This window comes from Camelina sativa, chromosome 11 (assembly GCF_000633955.1).
Source record: "Camelina sativa cultivar DH55 chromosome 11, Cs, whole genome shotgun sequence".
Lineage (NCBI taxonomy): Eukaryota > Viridiplantae > Streptophyta > Magnoliopsida > Brassicales > Brassicaceae > Camelina > Camelina sativa.
In genome coordinates, this window is record NC_025695.1 from 41213591 (window position 1) to 41240544 (window position 26954).

Below are 26954 nucleotides of genomic sequence, written 5' to 3' on the forward strand. Positions count from 1 at the left end.
AAGTAACTGTCGAGGACATGGAGTGCAACAAGGACGAAGCGAAAAGGGCAATGGATGTTGCTGAGAGGAAGGTTAAAGAAAAGGACTACAACGGTGCCAAAAGATTCGCTAACAAAGCTCAAAACTTGTTTCCCGACCTGGGTGGTCTGAAACAATTGTTGACAGCTATCGATGTTTACATCTCGGCTGAGAAACAAATCTGCGGAGCAGCTGATTGGTATGGTATCCTTGGTGTAGATCCCACTGCTAATGATGAAGCAATGAAGAAACAACACCGTAAACTACTTCTTATGCTCCATCCGGATAAAAACAATTCTGACGACGCTAAAGGTGCGTATGACCTGGTTTCAAAAGCTTGGTATCAACTATCTGACGAGACGCGGAGAGCTTCATACGACGAAAAGAGAGCCAAAGAAGTTCAAAAAACTGTCCCAACAACACAGAGCATGAATATTCGACCACACCGTCCAACCTCTAGCTGGAGTACTCCTCATGTTGTGTATGAGCCTGTTGTTCTGAAGCCCCCTGTCCGTACGAATCTATCCAGTATGGGTTCGTCTTCTTTGAAGATGCCGGAGGAGAGTATTACTTTTTGGACAAAGTGTGGGATATGCAGGACGATATATCAGTATCCAAGGGTTTATCTTAACCTGCACTTGCAATGTCCAACCTGTGGTCATGGTTTTATGGCACTAGAGATACCTCCTCCTCCTTCAACTGTTCCGAAGCCGCCACGCAAGAGTTCCAAAAAGCAAGCGTCAAGAAAAAAATCAACTGGTCCTTCGTCGTCTACTAGGAGAGAGACTGCTGCACCACCATCTGTTAACCATATTTTTGATCAGTGGGATTTTTCATCAGGAACGGCTGGTTCTAGCAGCGGAAACGCCACAAATCAAGCTGAGAATGTGGTTCGACAAGCACAAGTGAAAAGAAAGCGTGGGGAGTCGCAAGAAAAGGATACTGCTATCAAGAGGTCGAAGAAAGATGAGTCCCATATGCGTGGTCAAACAAGTGCAAGAAATGTTGTAGCCAGTGGAAGTACTGAAACGCCCAACAACTTAGGCGGCTCTTCTCGTCGTCATCCTCATGTACAAGAAATGTTGTTATCTGATGATGTTGTAGATAAAGTGCTTATGGAAAGAGGCCAGTCAGAAATTTTGATGAGACTTCCGAAGATGATGGCTGAACTGGAAGCAAAAGTGAGGGTAACTGAAGGGAAGAAGAAACGTATGAAGGCAGCAATCAATATGAGTGGAAAGAAAGATGAGGTTAAAAGGTCAGTCGACAAAGTGAAGATAAACGATGAGGTTGTAGTAAAGTCAGCTGAGGAAGTGAAGACAAAAGATGAGGTTGTAAGACCAGCTGAGACAACTGATGAGGTTGTAAGATCAGTTGAGGCACTGAAGAAAAATGATGAGGTTGTAAGATCAGCTGAAATTCCACTTGGATTCTTCTCAGAGGAAGCACATTGGAATGAGAGAAGTGAAGCTGTACAAGAGGAGAGCTATGTCGTCCCAGAGGAATTCATGGATATGGATCTCGATGACTGGTTTAAGCTTTGAAGCTAGTGGCAGTCAACGTACAATGGAGGAAGAAACATATCATATCAGCTCATTTTATATTGAATCATTAGGGCACAAGACTAATCAAAAGTCAGGTTTGATCTTTTGCTTTCTTAATTATTTATCTTTCTTTTGTTTAAAGTCGACCCAGAAACATTAGCCTAAAATATTTCGAATATTTTTTGGGGGCCGGGGTCAAATGTACAACATTTATGGTATTTTAGTATTTATTCGATAAAACCTGAAATAATTTTGTAAGAACTCAGTTCGAGATTTCGAATATATATTTGGTGGTTATGGGTTTTTATCTTTTATTTTATAAGCATTCGTTTGAATCTCATTGACATGTTAGTAATAAGATGTATGGTGGTTGTGATAAGCTAAGCAGGTTCATTCTGAGACCAGCCTATTTAAGCATGAGACGATTTGGTCCTGGTTTTAGAATTTTAGTTGGGCAACTTTGATATATATCAAAATAAGTTTGTGCCACTATATAGAAGGAACCTATATATCTATCAAATATATATATTTGTGCCTCCTAGATGCAACTAAGATCCCTTAGGTTGGTTAAAATTTGTTTCTTGTCAATGTCTTATTAGATTTAGTCATTTAGGCATCAAAATTTTGTTTGCACTGCGTTTATCTTTATATTTGTTTTATGCCTACAACAACAAAAAAATCACAATTTTAAAATTTTTAGGTAAGTTGTTTCTGTTAATTCTCAACGTAAAATGCTAAACTTATTGAAAAAAGCTCTTGTTCCATTTGTGTTTTCTGATAATAGTTGTCCTTATGTTTTTTTACATAAATTATTAATTTGCTAGTTGAGACTTTAGGAATTATTTTACGAAAAAAACTAAAAAAATGTTTGCTATCTCAAAATTTTGGGTTTCAATTTAATTTCCATGTAAAAATAAATATGCACGTCAAACCAAAAAAATTATGAAGAAAACTACAAAGGTTTTTCTATTTTCGTATATGTGAAATTTTCTTTGTGTAAAAACAAAAGCAAACATATAGTTTTTCTTCTTTTTGGAACCAACAAAAATTTCGAACTTGTAGTGGGATTAAATGAGTCTCAAAATCATCTTCTTTTTCATGTATACGAATAAAAGAATATTAATAGAGATCAAAGTGTGGGCTTTTGATTCATAAGCCATTAATGGTGTTCACGTTAATTTAGCCGAATGGTCAAAACGAAGATATATATATAGGTGCAATATTGTAACACATGATCCTCGCTTCTCTCTTTATAAATTAGTTTTCTCTCTATTCACATCTCTTCCACACCTTTGTTTTTGGGTCCACTTCTCTCTTTCACTTAAATAGATCTTTATTTTGATAAAAATACTCTTAATATAATTATCGTCGATCGTTGTCTTACTATTTATACTAATATCGACGCATGAAGTGAATCTAAACATTCCCACTATACAAAGGTGATTGTCCTTTTACATCCAATCAATGGACTTACTATTTATGTGATCCTTACTTCTTGTCCTTAATATTAAGATATTTAAGGCCTCTCGAATGATATGATACATATGGAAGTCAAACAAAGTGATTTTGTTGTTTTAGCGCGAATGAAAAAAGTACGGTCCATGTATATTGAAAGGGTAATAAAACGAATCTATCTAATTCCAATTGTAGCTGTAGAACAACAAACACTATTTTTCTTTTATCGAATTGGTTGGTACATGTATATGTATATCCTTCTTTTTTAATATGTTGTTAATATTTTTGTTTTCATCGATTTTGGAAAATGTATTTGGTAGATTGTTCTTTTTAAAAGATGGATAAATGGAAGAAAAAAAAAATCCAATTTGATATATAAGATATGTATTAGTTACATAGATATATAAACAAATTAAAATATGATATAAAATCGACGAAAATGAGTAAAGTTATAATAAAAGGAGTGATTTTGGAGAGTGTTTTTTTCAAATAGCGAAAATAATGTATAAATTATGTGTCATGTTGTTGTGTTAGAAAATGAAAATATACAAAACTGCACACATTTTTACACACTTGAAAGTTCTGTTTGATATATATATTTTTTTATTATATAAATCATTTTTGCAATGCGATTCCAAGAGTCATCAAGTGCGAATACTATTTGTTATATATATATTTTTGAAGTCAATGTGTTGTTTTAAAATGCTAGTTCAACCATTGAAGACTCACAAGAAAATATTGTTTAGAAGAAGACAAACAAAACGTGAATGTGTGCAGTTACTTTGAAGCGTTTTAATTATACTTTATCCAAACTATGGACCCCGATTTTGTCTAATATTTTCAAAAACAAAAAAGCTTTTTATTCTTATTTTTATTTTTATTGTCAACGACAATTCTTTATGTTTTATTTTTTATCAAAAAATTATTATCGTAATTTTTATAAAAATAGTTACTTGCATGTGGGTATGGACATCTTTTTTTGGATAATAAGTGAAAATGGATTTACTTTATTAATTAAGATTTTTTTTTAATATTCCAACCTCATTAGTTGATTAAATCGTTGCTAGCTTTGAAACCAAACATGATGAAAAAAAATCGTCGACATTAAAGATCATAAATAGCATCAGCCGCCAAATTTGGTTTACGCTGTTTTATATCTGAACACTGTCTGACTGAAAACATATTTCTACGTACTACCAAAAACATTTCTGATTAAACTGTAAAAAATGTGTGAAATTATTGGTCGTCTGGCTTCATAACCAGTACTGTATCTAGTCAGAATGTGAAACGAAACTGAATAGTAATTATAATAAAAAGCAAATCTAAATGAAAATACGTTCAGATTTGATGTTTTTATCAACAAACGTTTATAGCATCAAAAAAAAAAACAAAAATTGACATCAGTAAAAGTGCTACTTTTCCAATTATACCTCAAACTTTTATAATGTGGTCTCTTATTAATTACTTTGAGTATATAGAGAACTAATTCGAAAGTTGTACGTACTAATACTATTATAACGAGCCAAAGCCAATCTACAAATTAGAAAGCACCCATCATTTACAAATTAAAAATAACATCATTTATATTTCCAATCAGTTATTGTAAATGATACACTTATTTAAGTCATTTGCTATACATGATACAAATATTGAAATCAGTTCTGAAAATCGACACTAATTTTAATATCAATTATATAGAAATGATGGAAAAAATAATATCATTTGTTAAAACGTTACAAATACTAGCATCATATTTTGTAATTGACACAAAATTAACATCATTTAAAACAAACGATGCAATATTATAGATAATTGCATCAGTTACTAATGAAACGATGTCAATTATTTGCATCACCCCATTTTATATCATTTAAATAAACGATGAAAAATTCTTTTGCATGAATTATAAGTAACGCAAATATTCAAAATAAATGATACAAACTGACTTTTTTTGTAGTGATATTTGAGGTATAGTTCGTATTCTCGAGAATACTTTAGCACGTTACAAAGTTAGCAACAATTTTACATGAAAACAATGTTACAGTAATCTAATCGTAAATCATTCTATACAATTGCTAATTACACAGACACTGATATACATACAGATGTACATCACAACAATTAATCCCAATAAACCACAGAATAAAATATATTAATAAAAATTTATAAAAAAAATATATATTTTCTCCAAATGAGAGTCAAAAAAAAAAAACTATTCCAATAATTGACTCAGCTTTCGCATGGGCTAAAAACCAAATTTACTTAATTTTAAGAATCGAGTCTTCATTAAAAAAAAAAAAATCACCAATCAAAAATTATTAACAAAAAGGGTATAATGGTCAACAAAAAAACAGAAATCAACAAACAAAAAGAAGAGGGGCAATAGCGTAAATAAAGAGAAATGAGTGGGATAACATAAGAAATCATCCAATAAGAGTAGTGAAATTAGAGAGAAAGGTCCCTTTTACTCCTTTTTTTTTTTTAATATCAAAAACTTTTTTACCAGTTAAAAAAAATATATAAAATCTCTCACTCTGAAGAAAAAAGTCTATTTAAATTCAATAATAATAATATTTAAAAAGAAAGAGAGAGAGAAAAAAGTTTGTTGGAGGATTCTTCTCTCTCTCTCTTCTCTTTCTCTCTCTCTTTCTTTCTCTCTCTTATCATCTCTCTCCCTCCAAAGACGGCGACTGTAATCTTAAAATCAATCTTTCCTTCATCGTAAGATCTCACCGGAGAAAATATAACAAAAGAAAAAAACTTCACTCAGATCAGATCTCTTAAAGCTCACATCTTTTACCTTTATTTCTTTCTCTTTCTCGTTTGGTGTTTTTTTTTTTTTTTTTTCCGGTTGTATCTTAAACACGGAGGAGGTGTAGAGATTTTTTCACCGTGGCTTAAGAAAACGGAAGAAGAAAGAAGAAGAAATATGGAAGCTAACGGGAATGAAAGCTTGGTGAATCCGAATCTGAGTCAGAGTCAGGAGAGAGAGTTTATTAGAAGACATCATCAACATGAGCTTCTTCAGAATCAGTGTAGCTCTACGCTTGTTCAACATATCAACGCTCCTGTTCATATCGTAATCTTCTTCTCTTTTCTTCTCTCTGTTTCTCTCTGTTTCTCTCTGTTTTTGGTCTGTAAATAATAATTCAATCCAGAAAATGTTGAAGAAGACGAATCGATTTGGTTTCTATTTATAGAAGTTTCCATTTTTGATTATTGTGTGTATAAATCCGAATCTGGTTTTGTTTTGTAGGTGTGGTCACTGGTGAGAAGGTTTGATCAGCCGCAGAAGTATAAACCATTTATAAGTAGGTGTGTGGTGAAAGGGAACATGGAGATTGGTACAGTAAGAGAGGTCGATGTCAAATCTGGTTTACCAGCTACTAGAAGTACTGAGAGGTTGGAGTTACTTGATGACAATGAGCATATTCTCAGTATCAGAATCGTTGGTGGTGATCACAGACTCAAGGTTTTTTTTTTTTTTTTAAATATATAAACCCACAAATATAAAGAAACTTTTACTTTTTTACTACACATCATTGATTTGATTTGATTGAATCACTAATATGATATTTTCTTTTATTTAGAACTATTCATCGATCATCTCACTTCATCCTGAGACTATAGGAGGAGGAGGAGGAGGAGGAAGAACAACAGGAGGGACACTTGTGATTGAGTCATTTGTGGTTGATGTACCAGAAGGGAACACAAAGGATGAGACTTGTTACTTTGTTGAGGCTTTGATCAAATGCAATCTTAAATCTTTAGCTGATATCTCTGAACGTCTTGCCGTTCAAGACACCACTACTGAGTCTGAAACTGACTGATTGAATCAATGAATGGAGAGGTCTCTTGAGAGTTTTGGTTTGTTGCTGCCATGGATGAAGCTCTCGAGAGTGAAAAAAAGTCTCTTTGAGGATGGACAAGGCCAAAACTAAAAACAGTATCATCATTGTTACATCATAAGTTTTCCTCTCATTTGTCTATTTTTGGGGGTCTTTTCACTTTCATTCCAACCCTCTTCTTTTTTTTTTTGATGTGTCTAATTTTAATGAAATGTTTTTTGGTTTCTCTCTATAGTAACCAAAATATGATTTTGGAGTTTGGCTTTAGCCACTTGCAGGAATCTTTTTACAATTTGCAGAGACCAATGTTAAAAAAGTGTGATCATGGGGTTCCACTCTCTTCACACTTTTAGTTACACCCATAAAGGGCCACACACCATGTCTCTTTCTTTTTGGTATTTATTTTTAGGTTGATGAAAGTACCCAATAGGATTTGTGGGATGTGAAAAATCTCCACACGGACCATTAAGGAAAGAGATCTTTCTTGTTGTTTATAAATTTTTGTCTTCACTTGTGATCAGGAAACACACTTTATCCCCATTAGCTGTAAAATGTCTTTAGTAGTATTTGTTTTTTACAATGCAAGTACTATTTGTTGTTTTTCCTCTCTTTTGTTATTTACAGTAGTGGATGAGCTTATAAATTTGTCCATTTGGAACGATGATATTAAAATATTAGAATAGGTCACATATGGACAGGTGGTTCCATTATCAATGCTTCTATTTTCAATATCATTACAAATAAATACTCTTATTGTTGTTTTCTTTCAAATTTATCCAAAAGAAAAAACATGTAAAGACTACAATTACATTCTTTTCAATGTTGTTTTACATTTTTTTCATAGAATTGAACAGAATGTTAAAAAGGGAAAAAGGTTCCAGGTCGAAGTGAAAAACTAATGAGCTAATGAAATTTTAAAAAACTACAATAATTTGTAACCTGAGATAAATAATTTCACATGTTTTTTTCTTTTTGGTTGTTGTAGAATCATCTATGGGAGATTTACTCTGTACAAAGCTTTGAACCTCCCTTTTTCACCCCAAACAGGTGTGTTTATGATAATGAATGATGTGGCTTAAGCCAATACCAAGTCTCCTTCATGTTGCTCCTGTAACTTATCCCCTTCTTGGTTTGGAAGGAGGATACGCTTTATGTCCTCTGCGGTTAGCGTTTCATACTCTAGAAGTGCGTTTGCTAATGTGTGTAGCTGCTTCTCATGCTGGGGAAACACACGTATACACAATTAAAGTGAGTAACGACTTTTTATTAAAAACAGATTTTGATCGCGTAAATGAGAATTTGGCAACAACGAACCCGTTTCAAGAGAGCTTTCACTCGCTCATATGCCTCTCGAAGGAGCTTCACAACCTGACCAAAAGTATCATCACCACCAGATGCATAAGCAGACTAACGAGCAATGGGATTCGAACGAGGAACTCTGAAAAATGAATAGAGAGAGTCTATTTGACCAAAAATAATAAAGGAGAGAGTCTCTACCTCTGCATCAATGCGTGATTGCATATCAGAGCTTGGTCTTTCCTTTATATGAACTGGTCCTATTGCCTCACTCATCCCACAACTCGATACCTTTGCATATTGAACCAAAAAAAAGCATTACTACAACTACCACAAGAGAGGTAAGATCCGTTACCAAAACTCTACAGTGGAAGTTTCTTTTCGCCGTTAGCTAGTTATAGTGTTTAGGATCTCATAGACTAAAACTAGGAAAACTTTTTCCACACACTAATTGAACTGGCAGCTAGCTTTTTGATAAACTAGGAAATAAAGAAACACTTGAACACATCTAATCTTTGAGTAATATGGAGGTAAGGTTACCATATATTGTGCAAGTTCTGTGGCCTGGGACAGATCACTACTTGCTCCAGTGGTGATATAGTCCTGGCCAAAGATGAGCTCCTCTGCAACTCTTCCTCCCATACATACATCAAGACGAGCTAATAACTGCCTCTTGCTCACTGATGTTTCATCGTTTGAAGGTAACTGGGTAACCATTCCCAATGCAGATCCTCGTGGCATTATTGTCGCTTTGTGGATTGGGTGCGCACCTCCCGTGTTCAAAGCGACAATAGCATGACCACTCTCATGGTATGCAGTGAGCTAAAGAGGCAAAGAAGCAAGTGAGATGTTTGGACTCCACATCCAAAACTACTTCTATGTTGTGTCAGATATTGAAATATACCTTCTTTGAGTCCTCCGATACGAACATTGTCTTCCTCTCTGTGCCCATAACTATTCGGTCCTTTGCGAATTCCAACTGTTCAGAAGATAGCTTCTCAGCCCCTTCAACAGCTGCTTTTATGGCAGCAATATTTACCAGGTTTGCAAGATCTGGAAATCGTTTTGGTGAGATTAGAGAAAAATGTAATGAATATCTTTATAGGATAATGACAAAAGAAGACACTTTGACTAAATTCAAGGATGACTACACTGTAGTTATAGATTTTAGACTTACCAGCACCATTGAATCCTGGAGTTCCACGAGCAATTGCTTTAACATCCACATCTTCTGACATAGGTTTGCCTTGGAGGTAGAGTTCCAAAATCTCTTGGCGTCCACGGACATCCGGACTAGGGACGACAATCTAAAATTAAATCTGTCAGTACTTCCTTTCGAAAAATCTGAAACAATTTTTCAGAACAGAACGAACAACACACCTAGCTATCTATCTGTCAGTACTTACATGCCTATCGAATCTGCCCGGTCTTGTCAGGGCTGGATCAAGTATATCAGGCAAGTTTGTTGCAGCCATAACTATAATTCCCTGCATAACCAAAATAAAAAGAAGCAGAATACTATTATATTTCTGCAAACCAGGGGCGTAATCACAAGGTACACTATCCCTCATCAACAAGTACCTCATTTTGCTCAAAACCATCCATTTCGACAAGTAGTTGATGCAAAGTCTTCTTTGTATGCCCTTCCCATTGTTTTCTCGTGGACCCAACAGCATCAATTTCATCAATGAATATGATACAAGGTGCCTGTCATACATGACAGTCAGTAAATGGAACTTAATTCATGGAAGAATAACCAACAAAAATCTTTGAACATAGACCTAGCAGTGAAGATTGAATTATACCTTTTTCTTAGCTGCCTGAAACAATGATCTCACTCGCCGAGCTCCTACCCCGACAAACCTGTCGATCAAGAAAATTAAAATTTGATATTATAAGACATCAACAAAAGTTGAGTCAGCAGATAGTAATAAATAGTTAATGGTAAATGTAGCTCAAGACATATGACAGTGAAAGAAAAGTAGAACGCTCACATCTCTTCAAATTCAGATCCAGCTCTATAGAAGAAGGGTACCCCAGCTTCTCCAGCAATTGCCTTTGTAATTTAAAACGTGTCAGCTTACTGAAATTATTTATAGAATTGGTAGCCTAATAAAGAACTTCTGTTTTGACGTCAAATAATAATAATAATAAGAATAAGAATTTATATTTTAGTTGGAGGTGACTGCAAGACACCAACAAAAATGAAATTGTTAACTCTTCATAACAACCCAAACGATAAGAGACAACAATGTAACACTCTGTGAGAACTTACTTTAGCCAGTAATGTCTTTCCGGTACCAGGTGCCCCGGTTAGAAGAATTCCCTGGAAGCAAACATTTAAGAAATGTCACAATGCTGACTTTAAACAGATTATGGCCTTAAGAAAATCAAATGCAAAGTAGGATGCAATCGAGAGGAAATAATACCTTTGGCAACTTTCCTCCAAGGCGGGTAAACTTTGATGGATTTTTCAGATATTCAACGACCTCCTCAAGCTCTTGTTTGGCATCATCACAACCTTTTACATCCTTAAATGTTTTGACATTCTGCAGAAAGTAAACTTGTTAGAAAAAGACACAGTGAAGCCGCTCAGACACATTTATTGGCCTCAAGGACTACATGAACAGAACTATTAAAACGTTGACTGGGTAAATTAACATCAAATCAAAGAGGATCCACAAGACAGTAACTGTCTCAAGGTAAGAAGGATGATACCATGCAACTAATTAACAATATCCTTCTCTTACTATATGTTTGCCACTGTAACTATATGAATTCCATTGCAGTTATACTTAAAACTCACTTTAGACTCCTCGTAAACAGTACCGAACATAATTACTTCATGATTACTCAAAATTCTACCTTTTCAGGCGTTATTTCCTTGTTCATCTCTTTTGGAGAATATGAAGAACTTGAACCAACACCCGAAGTTCCAATTCCTCCCAGGCTTCCAATATACTTTTGCAGAGCAGCTGCACCCATTAACCTAAACAAGGAACCTTCCATTTTAACAGGAGCAGAAGTACTAAAATGGAGAAGCAATCACAAGTTCAACTATGCATAAGAAGCAACACTTCTGCCTGTGCTATCTAAACCAATCTATCATAAATCTAATCTCAACTTAAAAGATAGATGATGCATACCACACTAATCCCACCGCAACTGTGAACAAGATCGTAGAGACAAGCTCTTGTGCAAATCTTGATTTGTTTGAAACTTTAGGATTAACCTAACAAAGCAAAGACACAGGTTAAGAACTTAACATATACAGGACCATCATGAACCTAAGAAAAATCGAAACTTTGTATACCTAACCAGATGGGTAAATATAAGAGAAACTTACCATAGTAACATGCAATGGTTGCTTCTCAGATATACCAGGATTCACAAATGACTCGTCCATATTGCCTGATGCACGATGCTTCAGCTCTTGCAGCTGCACATAAACCAATGATTATTACAAATACAGCAACACTAACTTAGAAACAAAGACAACTAAAAATGACATTTTTAAGGGGCAGCAAGCAAATCAAATTCAGAGATCAAAAATGTACACCAGAGATAAAACAGATAGCCAAACCACAGATTCTAGAAGTAGTCATGGTACAAGCAGACAGAAACAATACCAGTGTGGGAAGACTAGATGGCTTCCCGGTTTGTTCGTCAGGAAGATACTCCGCAAGAGAATTGGTAATGACAAGAGCTCGAATATATTCAGCAACTCCTCTACTGTCCACTGCGTGTTCCCTTTGTTCGAACCGTTGAACTACAGCCTCAGGACTGAATCAAAAACAAAAAAAACATCAGCATACCACATAAAATCAATTGAATTCAGACTACACCAACTCCTATATTACGAAAACCAATCAACCAGAGCTTGATAAAGTTACATACATGTGCTTATTGAGCTCAGCCAATAAAGCTCCCTGCAAAGCCGCATCCTTTGGATTGGCATCAGCCTCAGCAATAAGTTTCTCAAGCCGCTTCTCCTGGCGAGAGAAAGGCCACCAGCTTAACCACTCCCACTCCATCACCTTCTCCATAGCTCTCTTCATAGCCGCCCATAGTCCCATCATCAACACCACAATCCGAAACTTGCTATTCTTCTTCTCTTCTCCTTCCGTTGTTACTCCATCAATAACCTCTGCTTCTTCTTCTTCTCCTCCTCCACTTTTCACCTCCGCCGCCTCAAAGCTAGTAGCTTCACTCGTCCCCTCACCACCCACAAATCCATCGTTCGTCTCTAATTCCGTATCCGTGATAAATGAATCCGTCGTACTCTCCCCTTGGCTAAGAAAAGCAGGGTCCTTGGGGATAAAATCGGAGTCGGAAGCGACATTGTCTTGGCGCAATGAACAAGGAAGGGGACGAAATCGAGAGTTGTGAAAACTCAAACAAGGAGAGAAGAGAGAAGAACGAGGCTTAAAGGAATATGAAGAATGGAGAGGAGGAGGAGGAGGACGAAGGAGAAGAGAAGCTTGAAGAGTAGAAGAAGACATTGATGGTTTAGGGTTTTATGATGATGGAATCAAAATCAAATCCTCTTTTATCTTCTTCCTTCCTTCTCTCTTACTCTCTCTTTTCTTTTTATTCTTTAGAGCAAAAGAGAAGACTTTGGAGACTTGGGAGCCACAAGATCCTCCTCTCTTTATCTTTTCTCTTCTCTAACTCTTTTTTTTTTTTGTAACTCTTTTCAAAATTTATTTTTTAGAGTTGATTGTGTTAATAATCTTATCCAATAACTCTACCCAATTTTGAGCTTTCGTTTGTAGACTTAAAGATTAGAGTTTTTGATAATGAAAATGATATGGTGAGTGCGAGAGAGAGACATAGACTGAGAGAGAGAGATTAAGTTTCTTCTAATACATTTCTCAAATGGTTTCCGTTTTATAAGATTATCTTTTTGGACACAAGTACACGTGTTCCAAGCAAAACCAAAAAAAAAAAAAAAAAGAGCTACGAAGAGAAATTAAGAGAGAAAGAGATGGAACATCTTTGTCTTCGACTTTTGAGGGACTCTATTTCTCTCTCTCTCTAATGCACTGGACCAGGACCACCGTAATGCTGTGGAGGCATATGACCACCTGGTGGACCTTGATGCATTGGGCCAGATGACGGTGGTGCCATGTAAGGATTGTGACCACCATCCATTCCCATTGAACCTTGCCCCCATCCGCCTTGTGGCGGAGGCTGCTGCTGTTGGTGGTGGCTCCCACCTGCTGCGTGGTATTGCTGTGGATTCCCGGCGTTTGGATTCTGACCGGGTTGTTGAGGCATTGGAACTGGCGGGTTGGGCATTGTGTAGTCTCTGCTTCTATCGTTGTTCACCTTTATGCTGAGGTCCGTGTGGCGTGAATAAGTAATGTGGAGCTTACAAAATCCACCGTCGTAAATACAATGTCCTTCCAATGCTTCCTTAGCCACCATAGCCGTTTGAACATCTGAAAGAAACCAAACAGCCAGTGTCATTTGAGAATTTGCTTTTACAGAGATCAATGACAACTGAAACAGAGCATATTATATCAGTTTGTTACCTTGGTATTGAATCAATGCCTGTAGCCCACCATTCTTGTCAAACATTGCAATCTTTTGAACTTCCCCAAAAGCCGCAAAAACCTACGTGTTAGTTAAAAAAAGGGGGAACAGTTAATAAATATAGAACCAAAGATTCAATGAGGATTCAGTATAGAGCAAGTATTACCATGTGTAAAACGTCCAAGGTTACTGCATACTGCATGTTTTCAATGGATGCGAGAAGAACATTACTTTCTGGCTCCATCTTCTTCCCGTCTACACCCACAATCACCTAGTACGAATGACACATTAATCTTTTACTTTAATAGCGAGATTCAAAAACGTAGAAAGCAGATTTACAATCATATAAATGCATAAAGAGACTACTTTCAAATTGCATACCTGACCAGTACTATCAATGGCTGATGGAGCAACGGGAAGGTACATATTAGTATAGTCCCTGCAAAATAAAGAGGAAACAATTCAGTAAATTTGGTCACAGAAGCATCGCAACCACCAAGTAAACCAAAACATAAACATGTTTCAACAACAATCTGAATACACATACCTACTCCGATGACTCTGAAATTTGACAGTCAGATCTGTATGAGCTGAATATGTGATTTTGAGAGAGCATTGTCCCACTTGCTCAGGGAGTAGATACCTAATACCCAGAAATAAGAAGTCAGTAAAAATTAAAAAACTATGCCTCACACATAACAAACATATATAATTATAACGCAAAGCCTGTCTGCTTTATAATAAAATAAATACGATATTGCCAGAAATCTCACATGAAAACACTATCCTTATTCTAAGTAGCTATCAGTGCATACAGTATTCTAAGTAGCTATCAATGCCTATCCTTATTCTAACTAGCTATCAATGCCTATCCTTATTCTAAGTAGCTATCAATGCCTATCCTTATTCTAAGTAGCTATCAAAGCCTACGGTATTTTCCCAGGTGAGTCATGAAAAGATTAGATGCAACTTTAGTATTCCGGCATCAATTAACGCCATTGCCATACATCACCCCAGAACTAGGCATTAGATGCTAAAACACCTACAGACGCTTGAAAGGCTGACAAATTGTCAGAATCTCCGCACAATATCTAGAGCTATGCAGCCCTTCACAGTTAGACTAAATAGTAAATACCGTCTCAAAAAATTAGTACAACCGTCACCTAGGGATGCTTCTTCCATCGAGGGCATTTTTTGAAGAGGTTGCAGTTTCCGCATCAGAAAATTGAACCAGTGCCTAAGAGAAATTCAGACAATAATCATTATAAGTAAAATAAATATTAACATTAAGATACAAAAGCAAATTTTGGCTTGGTAATGTACCTGGTATCCAGCTGTCTTCTCGAAAGTAGTGATCTTGTGGACAAACCCAAATGCTGAGAAGACCTGCATTGCAAACCAGTAATTAGAACAACCATGGAAAAAAAGCCAGAAGACTCAACTATAAAGACTCCTGTGCGTCTGTAATTATTTTGCATTTTAGCAACATAACAAGACAAATTTAGTTTGGGATAACTCTGTATAAAACTCATACAACGTCACAAAACTTAGGACAGCAAACTAAACCAACGTAATATGACGTGAGTACATGACAAGTCCGATGCCAGGTTACACTCTCTGGAAGGTAAAAGATATGTTTTCCAACATATCAATCATATTAGACACAAGGTATGTCTCAAAAGGTTAGCAGATTGATGAACCTCTAGATAGAATTCACCACAGCCGCGTAAACTTTGAAAACAGTTCTATATCACAAAAGAAGCGCAGATAGAGCTGCACCCTATCATATCAAGCAAAAATACTAACTACACCTATGTAAGATAGAGCTGCACCATGTCATACCAAACAAGAATACTAACTACACCTATGTAAGACCATATCTTACAAATCCTAGAATATATCTGATAAAAGGGAAGTGTAAGGGAGAGAGTAGGGAAGAGAGAGTCAGTGTTAGGAAAAGGAGAAAGGAAACAAACACACATGTGCTCTTTTTCTCCTAATGCATTAGGCTGCCACTGAAGATATTGCCTTGATATGGCCCTGCTGATCCATTTACATTCATGTCAAAAGTAAGTTTCCAAAAGCACGACAACCTACAACCCTAATTATCAGAATGTCTTCCAAACATCTTTCAGCAATAGGTTTACTTCTTCTAAGGAAAACCAAACCAAATAAAGTGTGACACACTTACCACATGCAAGACATCAATGCTGACCATGCGAGCATCGTCTCCTTCAATTGTCACCAGAAGAACATTCCCCACAACATCTGCTGTCGTTTTGTTATTCACTATCTCTTGCCTGTTGGAGTACTGGAGGTAGACAGTTTTACCTCGAACTTGAGCAGGCTCGGAAGAAGAAGCATAGTAAGAAATCATTTGTATAGCTTGATTCAAATCTTCCTGAAGAACAAAACAAACAACCAAATGAAAATCAAAAACTTGTAACAAAACGATGACACTAGTTTGCAATTTTGGTATAATCTCTTCCACTTACAAACTCAATGAAAGCTTGATTACGATTGGCTCCAACATTACACTTTGTATTAACAACTGTACCAAAAGGCTTCCCCAGTTCAATTAACTCCTCTTCAGTACATTCCCAAGGCAAGTTTCTCAAATGAAGAACCTTAGAAGGAGGTTGCGTGTAACGAAACTGTGGCTGGCTCGAAACAGAAGACATTGCTCAAACGAAATCTTGTAGCTGTACAATATAACAACAAAGAAACCATAAATTAAAAATTGCACAAATCACAAACTCTCCAGATCTCAACAAAATTGGCCCGGAAATTTTAAAAGTTAACAGGATTTGATTTTTTTTAGCAGCGGAGTTCACATAATACAAATAGATTACTACGAAAGAGTCTGAAGCGAGAGAAGAAAGAAGAGAGATCATGTTACCTGGAGAAATCGTCTGGAGATTGGAGCAAAATCTGCAGAGAAATTAGGGTTTCGGGTTGAGGAAGAAGATAAAGAAGAAGATAGATAGAGACTACTATACTTTTGGGGAGAGAGAATCCAAAAGTGCGTTTCTATCTCGCGGTTTCTTTAAACTCCGTTTGTTTTAAGAGCGTTTTTCATTGTTGGGCTAAGAATATAATCCAATACATATATATGGGCTTTACGCTTTATCTGGCCCATTATTACGACTAGGATTAAAAAAAAAAATGAATGCCTAATGCAAAATTCTAGAAACATTGATTACAGAAAGAAAAAAAAGTAGATACGCTTATAATGAAAAAAAATCGACATAATTTATGAATGAATTATAGTACATTTTTAGTGTGAGATCTGGAGGTGATCTTTTCATTTTTGTCGACACATTGATCCTTTGTATGTGTATATATATATGACCTTAAAATAGAAAAATAATGAGGAAAAAGGCAAAATCGTAGCCTTCCTTGTTTATTCATCACATGATCAACAACCATATAACTTGTAGTAATGTAACACATCTGATCATGTGTTACATCATGTAATGAAAAGCACAACATATGAGATGTTTACATAAAATCTTTGGATTCACACCGAAGCTATTAAATCGATGAGGTTGAAAGCTAACATGCATTGTTGGAAGTCTTCTCATTGGCATCACCGTCACGATCACGATCAACGTCAACTACAAGCTCAAGTGTGGTCTTACTCTTCTCTTCATCATCATCATTCCGTTTGCTTATCTCCATTGTTGTTGGTGCTAATTCCTTCTTATTCTTGTACTTGAAGTAGATGATAAGTTGGAGAATCCCCAATGGAGTCGCCACCATATTAGGTGACTATATATATAAATGTTTAGAAAATTCATTCAATATATATATGACATCTTCAAAACCATGCATGCATATGCAAATCTCAACAACTTTGTAGATCNTGTAGATCTCAGTATAAATTAGGAAAAGAAAAAAACGAACCGCAAGAAAGAGATCATGGCTGAGCAAACCATATGCCAACCAAAGGGAACTAGCCAGAAATGAGAAGAAGGACAAGTAAAACGGCATGTATTCCACACTTTTCGTCTCTATCACTTTCTTCTGCACACACAATATTCACATTTTTTTAATTAGCACACACACACACAAACATTCATCTTTTTTTTTTTGCAAAACAATATATCTCTAAGATACATAGTTGCATGGTTTTGACTTTTGATCACCTTCAAATTTTTTTTTTCTTGTAACATAATTTTAACAATGTATATATATGGCTTACCATAACGATGAGAGGAGAACCGTACATGGAGATGGAAGCCACGAGGCCTACACTTCCGACGAATGATTTCCGGTGGTGGTGGTCGTCAAATACCACGGCTGAGATTGCTGCCGTTAAACCGAACAAAACGATCACCGGAACAAATGTAACACCAACCTTAATCTGTTTTATATAAGGATCATTAATGTCATATTTTAATTACCCTACGAAAAAAGTACCATATGATTCTAATAAAATGAATAGTTTACCTTTTCTTTGGGCGACGAGTACCAGAAATATATGAAAATGAAGATCGATTCGAGAAGGATGCCGACTCCATTAATGGTGACGAGAGGAAGATTCTCCCAAAGATGACTCACAATCGGTAAACCGTACCAAGTATAAATCAAACAGTTGAAGAGTGTCATAACGTAAGGAAAACATGAGAATTCCTCTGTGCTTTTCTTCTTAAACACCCTTGAAAATGTTAATCTACTTGTCAATTAAGAAAAAAAACAGAGTTATATAATCTTCTTTCTTCTTTAACTCAAATTAAATTGGCTATTTGATTTATAAAAATTTCATTTACTTACATTGGAGCTGTGTAGAGCAACAACGAAGCTCCGTTTCCTGTGGAGTGACCATAATTAGTTTTGAATAAAAACCATAAAAAGATTCTCATACAAATATGTTTCTTGTAGAGATATATGTTATAGACCCAAGACTAAGTTTAAAAGTAAAATAGTATTTCAAAAATAAAGAAAAAAAGCAGATGATAGAGTTAGAAAGTATATATATTATTAGACCAAAAAAAGTATACCAAAAATTCCGATGAATAATCGAAGTTTATCACCCATTTGATTGGCCGGAAGAACGAAAAGGTTGGGAAATGGTTTTGGAAGTAGGAGAGTTACGGCTATAATGTGTGTGTATATATAATAGTTTTTCTGTGTTCATTTTAAAATAATAATCTATATCTGATCACAAGTTTGGGACATTAGTCATTTTGAACATTTTTGTTCCAAAAATTATATTGGTGTGATGAATATTATTATAATAAATTGAATTTTAAACTTGAATTAGGAAAACTTTTGAAAATTTCGTGAATTAAAAACGAACCTAGAAAGATGGCGGATTATATATTTTGAAGCGGGCATAATTTTGTAATAGTTCGCTTCTTAAGTTTTCGAAATTTAATATTTATATGACATTTTGTTAGACGTGTGTGGAGATTAAATAGATTTTAATATATACAAAATGTCTTCAACATACTTATTATATACACGCATAACACTAGACACACAAATTATGTGCTTCAACAACCTATTAGCAAACTATACATCACAAAATACAAAAGCATGCATATATATCTTTGAAATAAATATATTTTTTTTTAAAAAAAAAACAATTTTATCGGATTATATATATGACCTTTATATTCATCACAGAATTTTTTTGAAGCATGTCGCACACTAATTAACCTCTACAAGCGACGATGAATGATTATGATGATGCTCCAAAAAGGGTTGATCCAATTATTTTCATTCAAACTTTGATTATTTTGTTTGTAGCACTCTAAGTTCCGAAATGTCGAATAAACAAGGCAGATTTGTTTGAGTGCTTGTGCTTATGGAATATATTATAGAAAACGATAATAATGGATATAGATAAAAAGGTACTTCAATTATTAAAAGTTCAAAACATTTTCTAGTTAGCTTTATGGTGGGTTAGTAACACGTTGGGTGAGTGTGAAACTAGTGTTCTCTATCCGGCATATTTATATATGATCTTGTATATAAACAAACGCTTATCTACTTGAATTATAAATGTGGTTTATAATCATATCTTTGAAATAAGAGATAATGGACCTAGTTGTTCATTTTGCTTGATTGATAAAATAATAACTATTGAATGGGCACTTAATACAAATTCGACGATAAAATTTTCATCTAGTGTGACTAAAACTGAAATGAACTTAGGGAATCAGGAGATATTATTTAAAGGAGTAAAGTTTACACGAGAAAACGGCCAAAACTATCGAAATTATATGCATAAAGCATTTTTTACCCAACCTATAAGTAACCACATTTACCAACCTAGGGTGCCATCCTACATCCTTAATCCTAATAAGTATATTTGTTTTTATATTTACTAGGTCTAAACTCGCACATGTACTTTTTGATATATTTTTTATTTAACATAGATATGATTTGTAATTGTTAAACCATATTGTTTAAAATCACAACTAAATCATAGCTGACAAAAACTGGACATTGTTAGTATCTTACCGGATAGCCACATCGGCAAAACCCGAACCCGGAACCGGAACAAAGCCGGGCTGGGTCGAAATTGTAGAACGAGCATTTACCGTCTTTTTGTCGCCCGAACGCAAACAAAAACCTTGCTCCGCTTAAACCCTAGAGAGAAGAGAGTGAAAGATGTTTAGGACGGTGGGATCTGTTCTGAGGAACAAGGAAGCGTTTAATGGAATTTGCTCGAGGATCGTCTCATTGAAAAGAGACATACCAAAATCGTGAGTATTTTTCAAAAAAAAAAACTCTTCAAGTATGTTTTTGAAAATTTGTGAATTTTCATTAGAGAAAATGTATTGTAGTAGCTACAATAAATGTTACACATCCGATAAGCCTCTTCAAGTATGTTCACACCTATTGGTTTTTTGGTATGCATTTATGATATCGTTTTTTTAGTATTTATCAGTTTCAATGTTTAGTAACGAGGGAGATGCTTCTCTATGTTTTTGAGATAAAATCCAAACAATCTTAAAGAGGAACAATATCATAAGTAGAGTCGAGAATCAAAATATAAAGTCTCCAAGTTATGAAGCCCTTTGAATACACTTATAAAAAAGTTCACATCCTCTCTACAAAGTCTAAAATGGTATGAACTTCCGTTCGATGATGCTTAAACTCTTCAAGTTTGGATAAACACTTATCAGGTTTAGGTAGTTTCGGGTCATATTTGAGAACTAGAAAAATCACAAATGATGTGATGAGAATCATCCCGGTTAATTAAAATACGTATAACAATGTTTTAACGTAGAGAAGAACTCTATAATGACGATTTTTGTCACGTATGAGATAGAGTTGGATCGAACTTTTGGATAAGTCGCGTGATTTCTTTTAGGGATGATGTTGCTGATCTTGATTCGGTTTCGTCGATTCTTTGCGTTATCTTGCTTCCAGTATGTTAGAAAACAAAAAGATGCGTGGAAAGTTTAAAAAACAAAAAAAAAATTCATTTGAAATTTTGGTCCTTTGTTGCATGTTGATCAATACAGTGGCTTCTAGTTAATAATGAGCATTATTACGAAAGAATGTTTCATTTTTGTGGTGCGAGTCTGCGAGAGATCTGATGTTGACATATATAGTTTCATGGAAAGCGTTTTGAGATTTTCGTTTAGTAGACAAGTAATTGTTACTCTAATTTTTAAGACAAAGCAGATCCAGAAAAACAAAACAAGCATAGCTAAGCCGTAGAGAAAACATAATAAGGCTATTATTAGACATACTTTTACATAGCTAAGACATCAGTGACTTGTGCTCGAGCCTCGAGCAGATGTTGCTTATTGCATTCACGCCCTTTCTCGCCGTTTGCATAAAACCAGAAATTGGACAGTACTGATTGCTTCCCCAGTTTCAGTTTTTCAACGAAGACATGCCTATTCGTCCTCCAATCCAGGCAACAATATAATGGCGTTTTTTTTGGTTAAAAATTAAAATTAAAACTAAATAGAGAATTTTAATCGGCTAATATACAGTATATAGGTATACTGTGTGTGCTTTTTATAATGGTTTTAATTTTGAAGTCAACTAATTAACTACCAAAATGTTAAGTAAATTGCTAATTAAAAATTTTGAGAGTTAATTCAAAAAAAAAAGAAAAAAAGAAGAGTGGGATATAAAATAAAAATAATAATAAATTTAGTCCAGAAACCAGGCAGTCTTTTGATATTTTTAATTTATTATTTTGTTAGAAATTTTTTAATTTCTCTGAAGAAATATATTTTTCCACGTTATTTGGCCTCCCAATTCTTGGATGTGATCCCGCCTAAGAAACTCTTACTCTTTCCCCCTCCTCACGAGATTTTCCACCGTCGTTCTCCTCCCTCCGTTGATCTGCGGTGATGTGTTGCCGGAAAATCTCCACATTAGAAGCGTTGTGTCTTTTATGAAGTGACATGGAATTTATGATGCTTTGTGCTTCTTTAAGACATTTAATACATTACACTATTACAGCCTTGGAAAGAAAATACTACTATACTAGTTTGAGCTTGATTGGAAGACCATTAACAAAAGCATTTGCAATTTTTTTAAATCCAATCAACTTTTATAAGATAAGCAGAGTATAACAGTTACAAATGCTTTCCAAAATGCTCATTCACTTGAAACATTTTATAGAGCATTTACCACTAAAATACTTTTAAAAATTATAATAATTTTATATAAATAATTAGTTTTGTTGAATATATATATATATATATATATATATATATATATATAACACGTTACAATAGATATATTCGCTGTGCTAATCAAAGCTATTTTTATCTCTACGAAATTGCTAAGGAGAGAGTATGAAAAATGTTATTTCTAACAACCTATACAAAGCTATTTCTAATCAAAGCGATTTTTATCTCTATAATATGTTCTTTATCATTGTTCTTTATCATTTTATTCATTTATAAAACGTTAAACATTTTATAAATGACATATATATTTTCATCAGAATATTGGGTCAAATTAAGTTTGTTTTTTACTCTAAAAATAACATGATTCGTTTGATGTTTTAGTATAATGTGTATATAGATAATTTGTCTTGCATCATTTGCAATGGGAAAATATTTTTTTTAAAAAGTTATTTTCTGTATGGAAACTATCCAATTTATTGGAACACATGTTTTTCATAGTAAGAATTATTTTTGAAATTGAGTTATGTTTTGCCATTATAAAACTTCATTGATCCCATCCAAAATAACTTAGTCAAACTAAATGATCAACTTGCTAATCATAGACTAAATAAATGGATTCGTTTGTTTAAATTAGTTGCAAGACATGTTCAGACATCAGAATGGAATAACAATAATGATTTGAAAATTTTAGTTTCTTCAAGATATTATTTGTAGAAAATGCATCTGTAGATGCTGTTCACAATACACTGAGTGAACCGGAGCAAACAAGAGATGAAACCTCAGAGTTATCACAAACCGAGAGGCTCAAGATTGTGAGATCTTCTTTGAAAGACCTAAAAGAACAGCTACAATTTCTTGAAATCATTATGGACGATACAAGTGATGGAAAGGCATTGTTGGAGCCATTTCTAAAAACAATGTATCCAACTGTGGAGCGTGTAGAAAGTATCTTGGGGAAGTGTGAGCTCGAAAATAAGCTGCAGAAAATGTTCTTCGACGTGATTGTGAAGACTCTAAATGAAATGACCTCGAAAGCAATAAAATTCCGTATGGAGAAGATGGGGGGGGGGGGGGGGGGGGGGGGGGGGTTTATGATGAACTGTTTTGTGATTAGGCTTGGTAGACTCTATAAAGGAAGTATCTTTTGCAATCGTGCTTTGCTTTGGTTGTCTTGTCACTTGTCATTTTTTTAAGGTTTGAATATGTGGTTTGTCTTCTTGTTTGTTCGGTTTCGTGAAATTTCTTGACTGAGCCGTGTTTTATTTAGGTTCAGAACTAGTGTCTGATATCAGAAAGAAGATGATTTTGTTTGTAATATTGTTTCTTTCTAATCCTTGAATCGATGAGTTTAGTTGCTTTCTATTGTCTGTTGCTTCGTAAANGTCTACACTACCATCATTATTTTCAAAATAATTGACTACACCACACACTTAGATAAACTTCACATCCTCTTTACAAAGTCAAAAATGGTCTGAACGGAAACTTTCGTTCGATGATGCTTCAACTCTTTAAATCGCCGAATATAGATTCTTCTAACCGTGTTCCTCTCGGTATTGAAGAATAAAATGTAGAAAGAGTTAGATAGTACGTCGACGGCGTAAACACAATCTCTCCGGTACCCGTCATTCCAACACACATCATGTTGCTAACTTCGGGTGGCAGCATGCATTTACGTCATAATAAGAAGATGAAGAAATGACACTCATAGGTCATAAGGTTGGTCAAGTTTTTTCTTTTTTCTTTTTCATATCCATTTCAAAGTTCCTAAGATCAGTCTCTCTCTCTTTTTCAATTATATGTAGCATATATCATTCACATGGATATGTAATGATGGAACCTGGAATTGCTCGTGGAAGATCATGATATTCACATGGATATGTAATCTTTTTTGTGTGGGTTATGGTGTTCACAAGCTCTGGGAAAGCAACAACATTGGGACATATCATTTACTTCTATATCTCCATATTCTATTTCTTTTCTTCTTCCCTTTAATTTTCAAAATTCATGATCATGATTGTGGAAACTGGAAAATATCTTTGTACAAATTATGCAAAATATGTTGGGATATATTCGTATGGTATGCCTTGTGTTAGTTTTATTAGTGTGTCTCAATGCAAGGCCCATTATAATGTCTTTAAGCCTGTTCTTAAAACAGTGTCGTTTTGAGCTTCAGTCTTTATAAGTTTGCCGTGTCATGACCAATTTAGCTTCGGTAGCTCTTGTGATTAATCCGTGAAAAAATAATATCATATTATGAGGAAGTGATCACAATCGCCAAAAAAAAAATACTTCAATGACCATGGTTGTTTACTTATAACAAATAGCAACAATGGTCACTAGAAGAAACAAAAAATGCTACGGTCATTGGAGCAAATAAAATAATTGACTACACAGTCTACACTACCATCATTATTTTCAAAATAATTGACTACACCACACACTTAGATAAACTTCACATCCTCTTTACAAAGTCAAAAATGGTCTGAACGGAAACTTTCGTTCGATGATGCTTCAACTCTTTAAATCGCCGAATATAGATTCTTCTAACCGTGTTCCTCTCGGTATTGAAGAATAAAATGTAGAAAGAGTTAGATAGTACGTCGACGGCGTAAACACAATCTCTCCGGTACCCGTCATTCCAACACACATCATGTTGCTAACTTCGGGTGGCAGCATGCATTTACGTCATAATAAGAAGATGAAGAAATGACACTCATAGGTCATAAGGTTGGTCAAGTTTTTTCTTTTTTCTTTTTCATATCCATTTCAAAGTTCCTAAGATCAGTCTCTCTCTCTTTTTCAATTATATGTAGCATATATCATTCACATGGATATGTAATGATGGAACCTGGAATTGCTCGTGGAAGATCATGATATTCACATGGATATGTAATCTTTTTTGTGTGGGTTATGGTGTTCACAAGCTCTGGGAAAGCAACAACATTGGGACATATCATTTACTTCTATATCTCCATATTCTATTTCTTTTCTTCTTCCCTTTGATTTTCAAAATTCATGATCATGATTGTGGAAACTGGAAAATATCTTTGTACAAATTATGCAAAATATGTTGGGATATATTCGTATGGTATGCCTTGTGTTAGTTTTATTAGTGTGTCTCAATGCAAGGCCCATTATAATGTCTTTAAGCCTGTTCTTAAAACAGTGTCGTTTTGAGCTTCAGTCTTTATAAGTTTGCCGTGTCATGACCAATTTAGCTTCGGTAGCTCTTGTGATTAATCCGTGAAAAAATAATATCATATTATGAGGAAGTGATCACAATCGCCAAAAAAAAAATACTTCAATGACCATGGTTGTTTACTTATAACAAATAGCAACAATGGTCACTAGAAGAAACAAAAAATGCTACGGTCTCTAGAGCAACGAAAATAATTGACTACACAGTCTACACTACCATCATTATTTTCAAAATAATTGACTACACCACACACTTAGATAAACTTCACATCCTCTCTACAAAGTTTAAAATGGTTTGAACGGAAACTTTCGTTAGATGATGCTTCAACTCTTCAAATCCCCGAATATATATTCTTCTAATCGTGTTCCTCTCGGTATTGAAAAATAAAATGTAGAAAGAGTTAGATAGCACGTCGACGGCGTAAACACAATCTTTCCGGTACCCGTCATTCCAACACACATCATGTTGCTAACTTCGGGTGGCAGCATGCATTTACGTCATAATAAGAAGATGAAGAAATGACACTCATAGGTCATAAGGTTGGTCAAGTTTTTTCTTTTTTCTTTTTCATATCCATTTCAAAGTTCCTAAGATCAGTCTCTCTCTATTTTTCAATTATATGTAGCATATATCATTCACATGGATATATAATGATGGAACCTGGAATTGCTCGTGGAAGATCATGATATCCACATGGATATGTAATCTTTTTTGTGTGTGGGTTATGGTGTTCACAAGCTCTGGAAAAGCAACAACATTGGGACATATCATTTACTTCTACATCTCCATATTCTATTTCTTTTCTTCTTCCCTTTGATTTTCAAAATTCATGATCATGATTGTAGACACTAGAAAATATCTTTGTACAAATTATGCAAAAAATGTTGGGATATTTTCGTATTGTATGTCTTGTCTTAGTTTTATTAGTGTGTCTCAAAGCAAGGCCCATTATAATGTCTTTAAGCCTGTTCTTCAAACAGTGTCATTTTGAGCTTCAGTCTTTATAAATTTGCCGTGTCATGACCAATTTAGCTTCGGTAGCTCTTGTGATTAATTCATGAAAAAATAATATCATATTATGAGGAAGTGATCACAATCGCCAAAAAAAAAATACTTCAATGACCATGGTTGTTTACTTATAACAAATAGTAACAATGGTCACTAGAAGAAACAAAAAATGCTACGGTCACTGGAGCAACGAAAATAATTGACTACACAGTCTACACTACCATCATTATTTTCAAAATAATTGACTACACCACACACTTAGATAAACTTCACATCCTCTCTACAAAGTCTAAAATGGTCTGAACGGAAACTTTCGTTTGATGATGCTTCAACTTTTTAAATCCCCGAATATAGATTCTTCTAACCGTGTTCCTCTCGGTATTGAAGAATAAAATGTAGAAAGAGTTAGATAGCACGTCGACGGCGTAAACACAAT

The 26954-nt window shown here is 34.8% G+C and overlaps 5 protein-coding genes across 7 annotated transcripts; 2 read left to right on the forward strand and 3 right to left on the reverse strand.

The window, feature by feature from the left end:
* Window positions 7-1841, forward strand: LOC104728843. The gene has a single exon (XM_010447773.2). The coding sequence runs from the start codon at window positions 18-20 to the stop codon at window positions 1560-1562; it is 1545 nt and encodes a 514-aa protein (XP_010446075.1). The 5' UTR covers window positions 7-17; the 3' UTR covers window positions 1563-1841.
* LOC104725832 (abscisic acid receptor PYL8-like) lies at window positions 5617-7221 on the forward strand. Its single transcript, XM_010444569.2, has 3 exons — window positions 5617-6096; window positions 6274-6489; window positions 6608-7221. The coding sequence occupies exons 1-3, from the start codon at window positions 5947-5949 to the stop codon at window positions 6845-6847; spliced, it is 606 nt and encodes a 201-aa protein (XP_010442871.1). The 5' UTR covers window positions 5617-5946; the 3' UTR covers window positions 6848-7221.
* LOC104725833 (ATP-dependent zinc metalloprotease FTSH 11, chloroplastic/mitochondrial) lies at window positions 7651-12678 on the reverse strand. The gene is made up of 17 exons (XM_010444570.2): window positions 12059-12678; window positions 11791-11944; window positions 11508-11600; window positions 11308-11393; window positions 11027-11150; window positions 10591-10710; window positions 10437-10487; window positions 10156-10217; window positions 9967-10024; window positions 9743-9868; window positions 9568-9648; window positions 9339-9468; window positions 9066-9214; window positions 8702-8983; window positions 8363-8452; window positions 8180-8233; window positions 7651-8084 (listed from the first exon to the last, which is right to left on the reverse strand). The coding sequence occupies exons 1-17, from the start codon at window positions 12661-12663 to the stop codon at window positions 7941-7943; spliced, it is 2409 nt and encodes an 802-aa protein (XP_010442872.1). The 5' UTR covers window positions 12664-12678; the 3' UTR covers window positions 7651-7940.
* On the reverse strand, window positions 13007-16726 carry LOC104725834 (polypyrimidine tract-binding protein homolog 2). Of its 3 annotated transcripts, XM_010444571.2 has the most exons (10): window positions 16599-16726; window positions 16195-16401; window positions 15891-16100; window positions 15023-15085; window positions 14863-14936; window positions 14247-14342; window positions 14081-14138; window positions 13866-13970; window positions 13699-13780; window positions 13009-13605 (listed from the first exon to the last, which is right to left on the reverse strand). In XM_010444571.2, exons 2-10 carry the CDS (start codon window positions 16378-16380, stop codon window positions 13199-13201), a joined length of 1281 nt encoding a protein of 426 aa, XP_010442873.1. In that variant the 5' UTR covers window positions 16381-16401; window positions 16599-16726; the 3' UTR covers window positions 13009-13198. The 3 variants fall into 3 exon arrangements, with proteins under 3 accessions (XP_019088124.1, XP_010442875.1, XP_010442873.1); XM_019232579.1 differs by lacking the exons at window positions 16195-16401; window positions 16599-16726 and adding an exon at window positions 15676-15742 and having other exon boundaries at window positions 13007-13605; XM_010444573.2 differs by lacking the exons at window positions 16195-16401; window positions 16599-16726 and adding an exon at window positions 15676-15739 and having other exon boundaries at window positions 13007-13605; window positions 15891-15983.
* Window positions 17059-18828, reverse strand: LOC104725836 (bidirectional sugar transporter SWEET3-like). Its single transcript, XM_010444574.1, has 6 exons — window positions 18703-18828; window positions 18476-18512; window positions 18152-18374; window positions 17904-18065; window positions 17606-17725; window positions 17059-17470 (listed from the first exon to the last, which is right to left on the reverse strand). The coding sequence occupies exons 1-6, from the start codon at window positions 18737-18739 to the stop codon at window positions 17255-17257; spliced, it is 795 nt and encodes a 264-aa protein (XP_010442876.1). The 5' UTR covers window positions 18740-18828; the 3' UTR covers window positions 17059-17254.

What these genes read in the sequence shown, in the direction of transcription:
- LOC104725832 (XM_010444569.2), top strand. Translation starts at nt 5,947, where the DNA reads ATGGAAGCTAACGGGAATGAAAGCTTGGTGAATCCGAATCTGAGTCAG. An exon ending in TCAACGCTCCTGTTCATATC is followed by an intron (nt 6,097 to 6,273) that starts GTAATCTTCTTC and finishes TTTGTTTTGTAG; the next exon opens with GTGTGGTCACTGGTGAGAAG. An exon ending in GTGGTGATCACAGACTCAAG is followed by an intron (nt 6,490 to 6,607) that starts GTTTTTTTTTTT and finishes TCTTTTATTTAG; the next exon opens with AACTATTCATCGATCATCTC.
- LOC104728843 (XM_010447773.2), top strand. Translation starts at nt 18, where the DNA reads ATGGAGTGCAACAAGGACGAAGCGAAAAGGGCAATGGATGTTGCTGAG.
- LOC104725833 (XM_010444570.2), bottom strand. Translation starts at nt 12,663, where the DNA reads ATGTCTTCTTCTACTCTTCAAGCTTCTCTTCTCCTTCGTCCTCCTCCT. An exon ending in TTCAGGCAGCTAAGAAAAAG is followed by an intron (nt 9,869 to 9,966) that starts GTATAATTCAAT and finishes CATGTATGACAG; the next exon opens with GCACCTTGTATCATATTCAT. An exon ending in TATCGGAGGACTCAAAGAAG is followed by an intron (nt 8,984 to 9,065) that starts GTATATTTCAAT and finishes TTGCCTCTTTAG; the next exon opens with CTCACTGCATACCATGAGAG.
- LOC104725834 (XM_010444571.2), bottom strand. Translation starts at nt 16,380, where the DNA reads ATGTCTTCTGTTTCGAGCCAGCCACAGTTTCGTTACACGCAACCTCCT. An exon ending in ATCAAGCTTTCATTGAGTTT is followed by an intron (nt 16,101 to 16,194) that starts GTAAGTGGAAGA and finishes TTTGTTCTTCAG; the next exon opens with GAAGATTTGAATCAAGCTAT. An exon ending in CCTTGGACGTTTTACACATG is followed by an intron (nt 13,781 to 13,865) that starts GTAATACTTGCT and finishes ACTAACACGTAG; the next exon opens with GTTTTTGCGGCTTTTGGGGA.
- LOC104725836 (XM_010444574.1), bottom strand. Translation starts at nt 18,739, where the DNA reads ATGGGTGATAAACTTCGATTATTCATCGGAATTTTTG. An exon ending in ATTATTCATCGGAATTTTTG is followed by an intron (nt 18,513 to 18,702) that starts GTATACTTTTTT and finishes GTCACTCCACAG; the next exon opens with GAAACGGAGCTTCGTTGTTG. An exon ending in GTTCTCCTCTCATCGTTATG is followed by an intron (nt 17,726 to 17,903) that starts GTAAGCCATATA and finishes TTGTGTGTGCAG; the next exon opens with AAGAAAGTGATAGAGACGAA.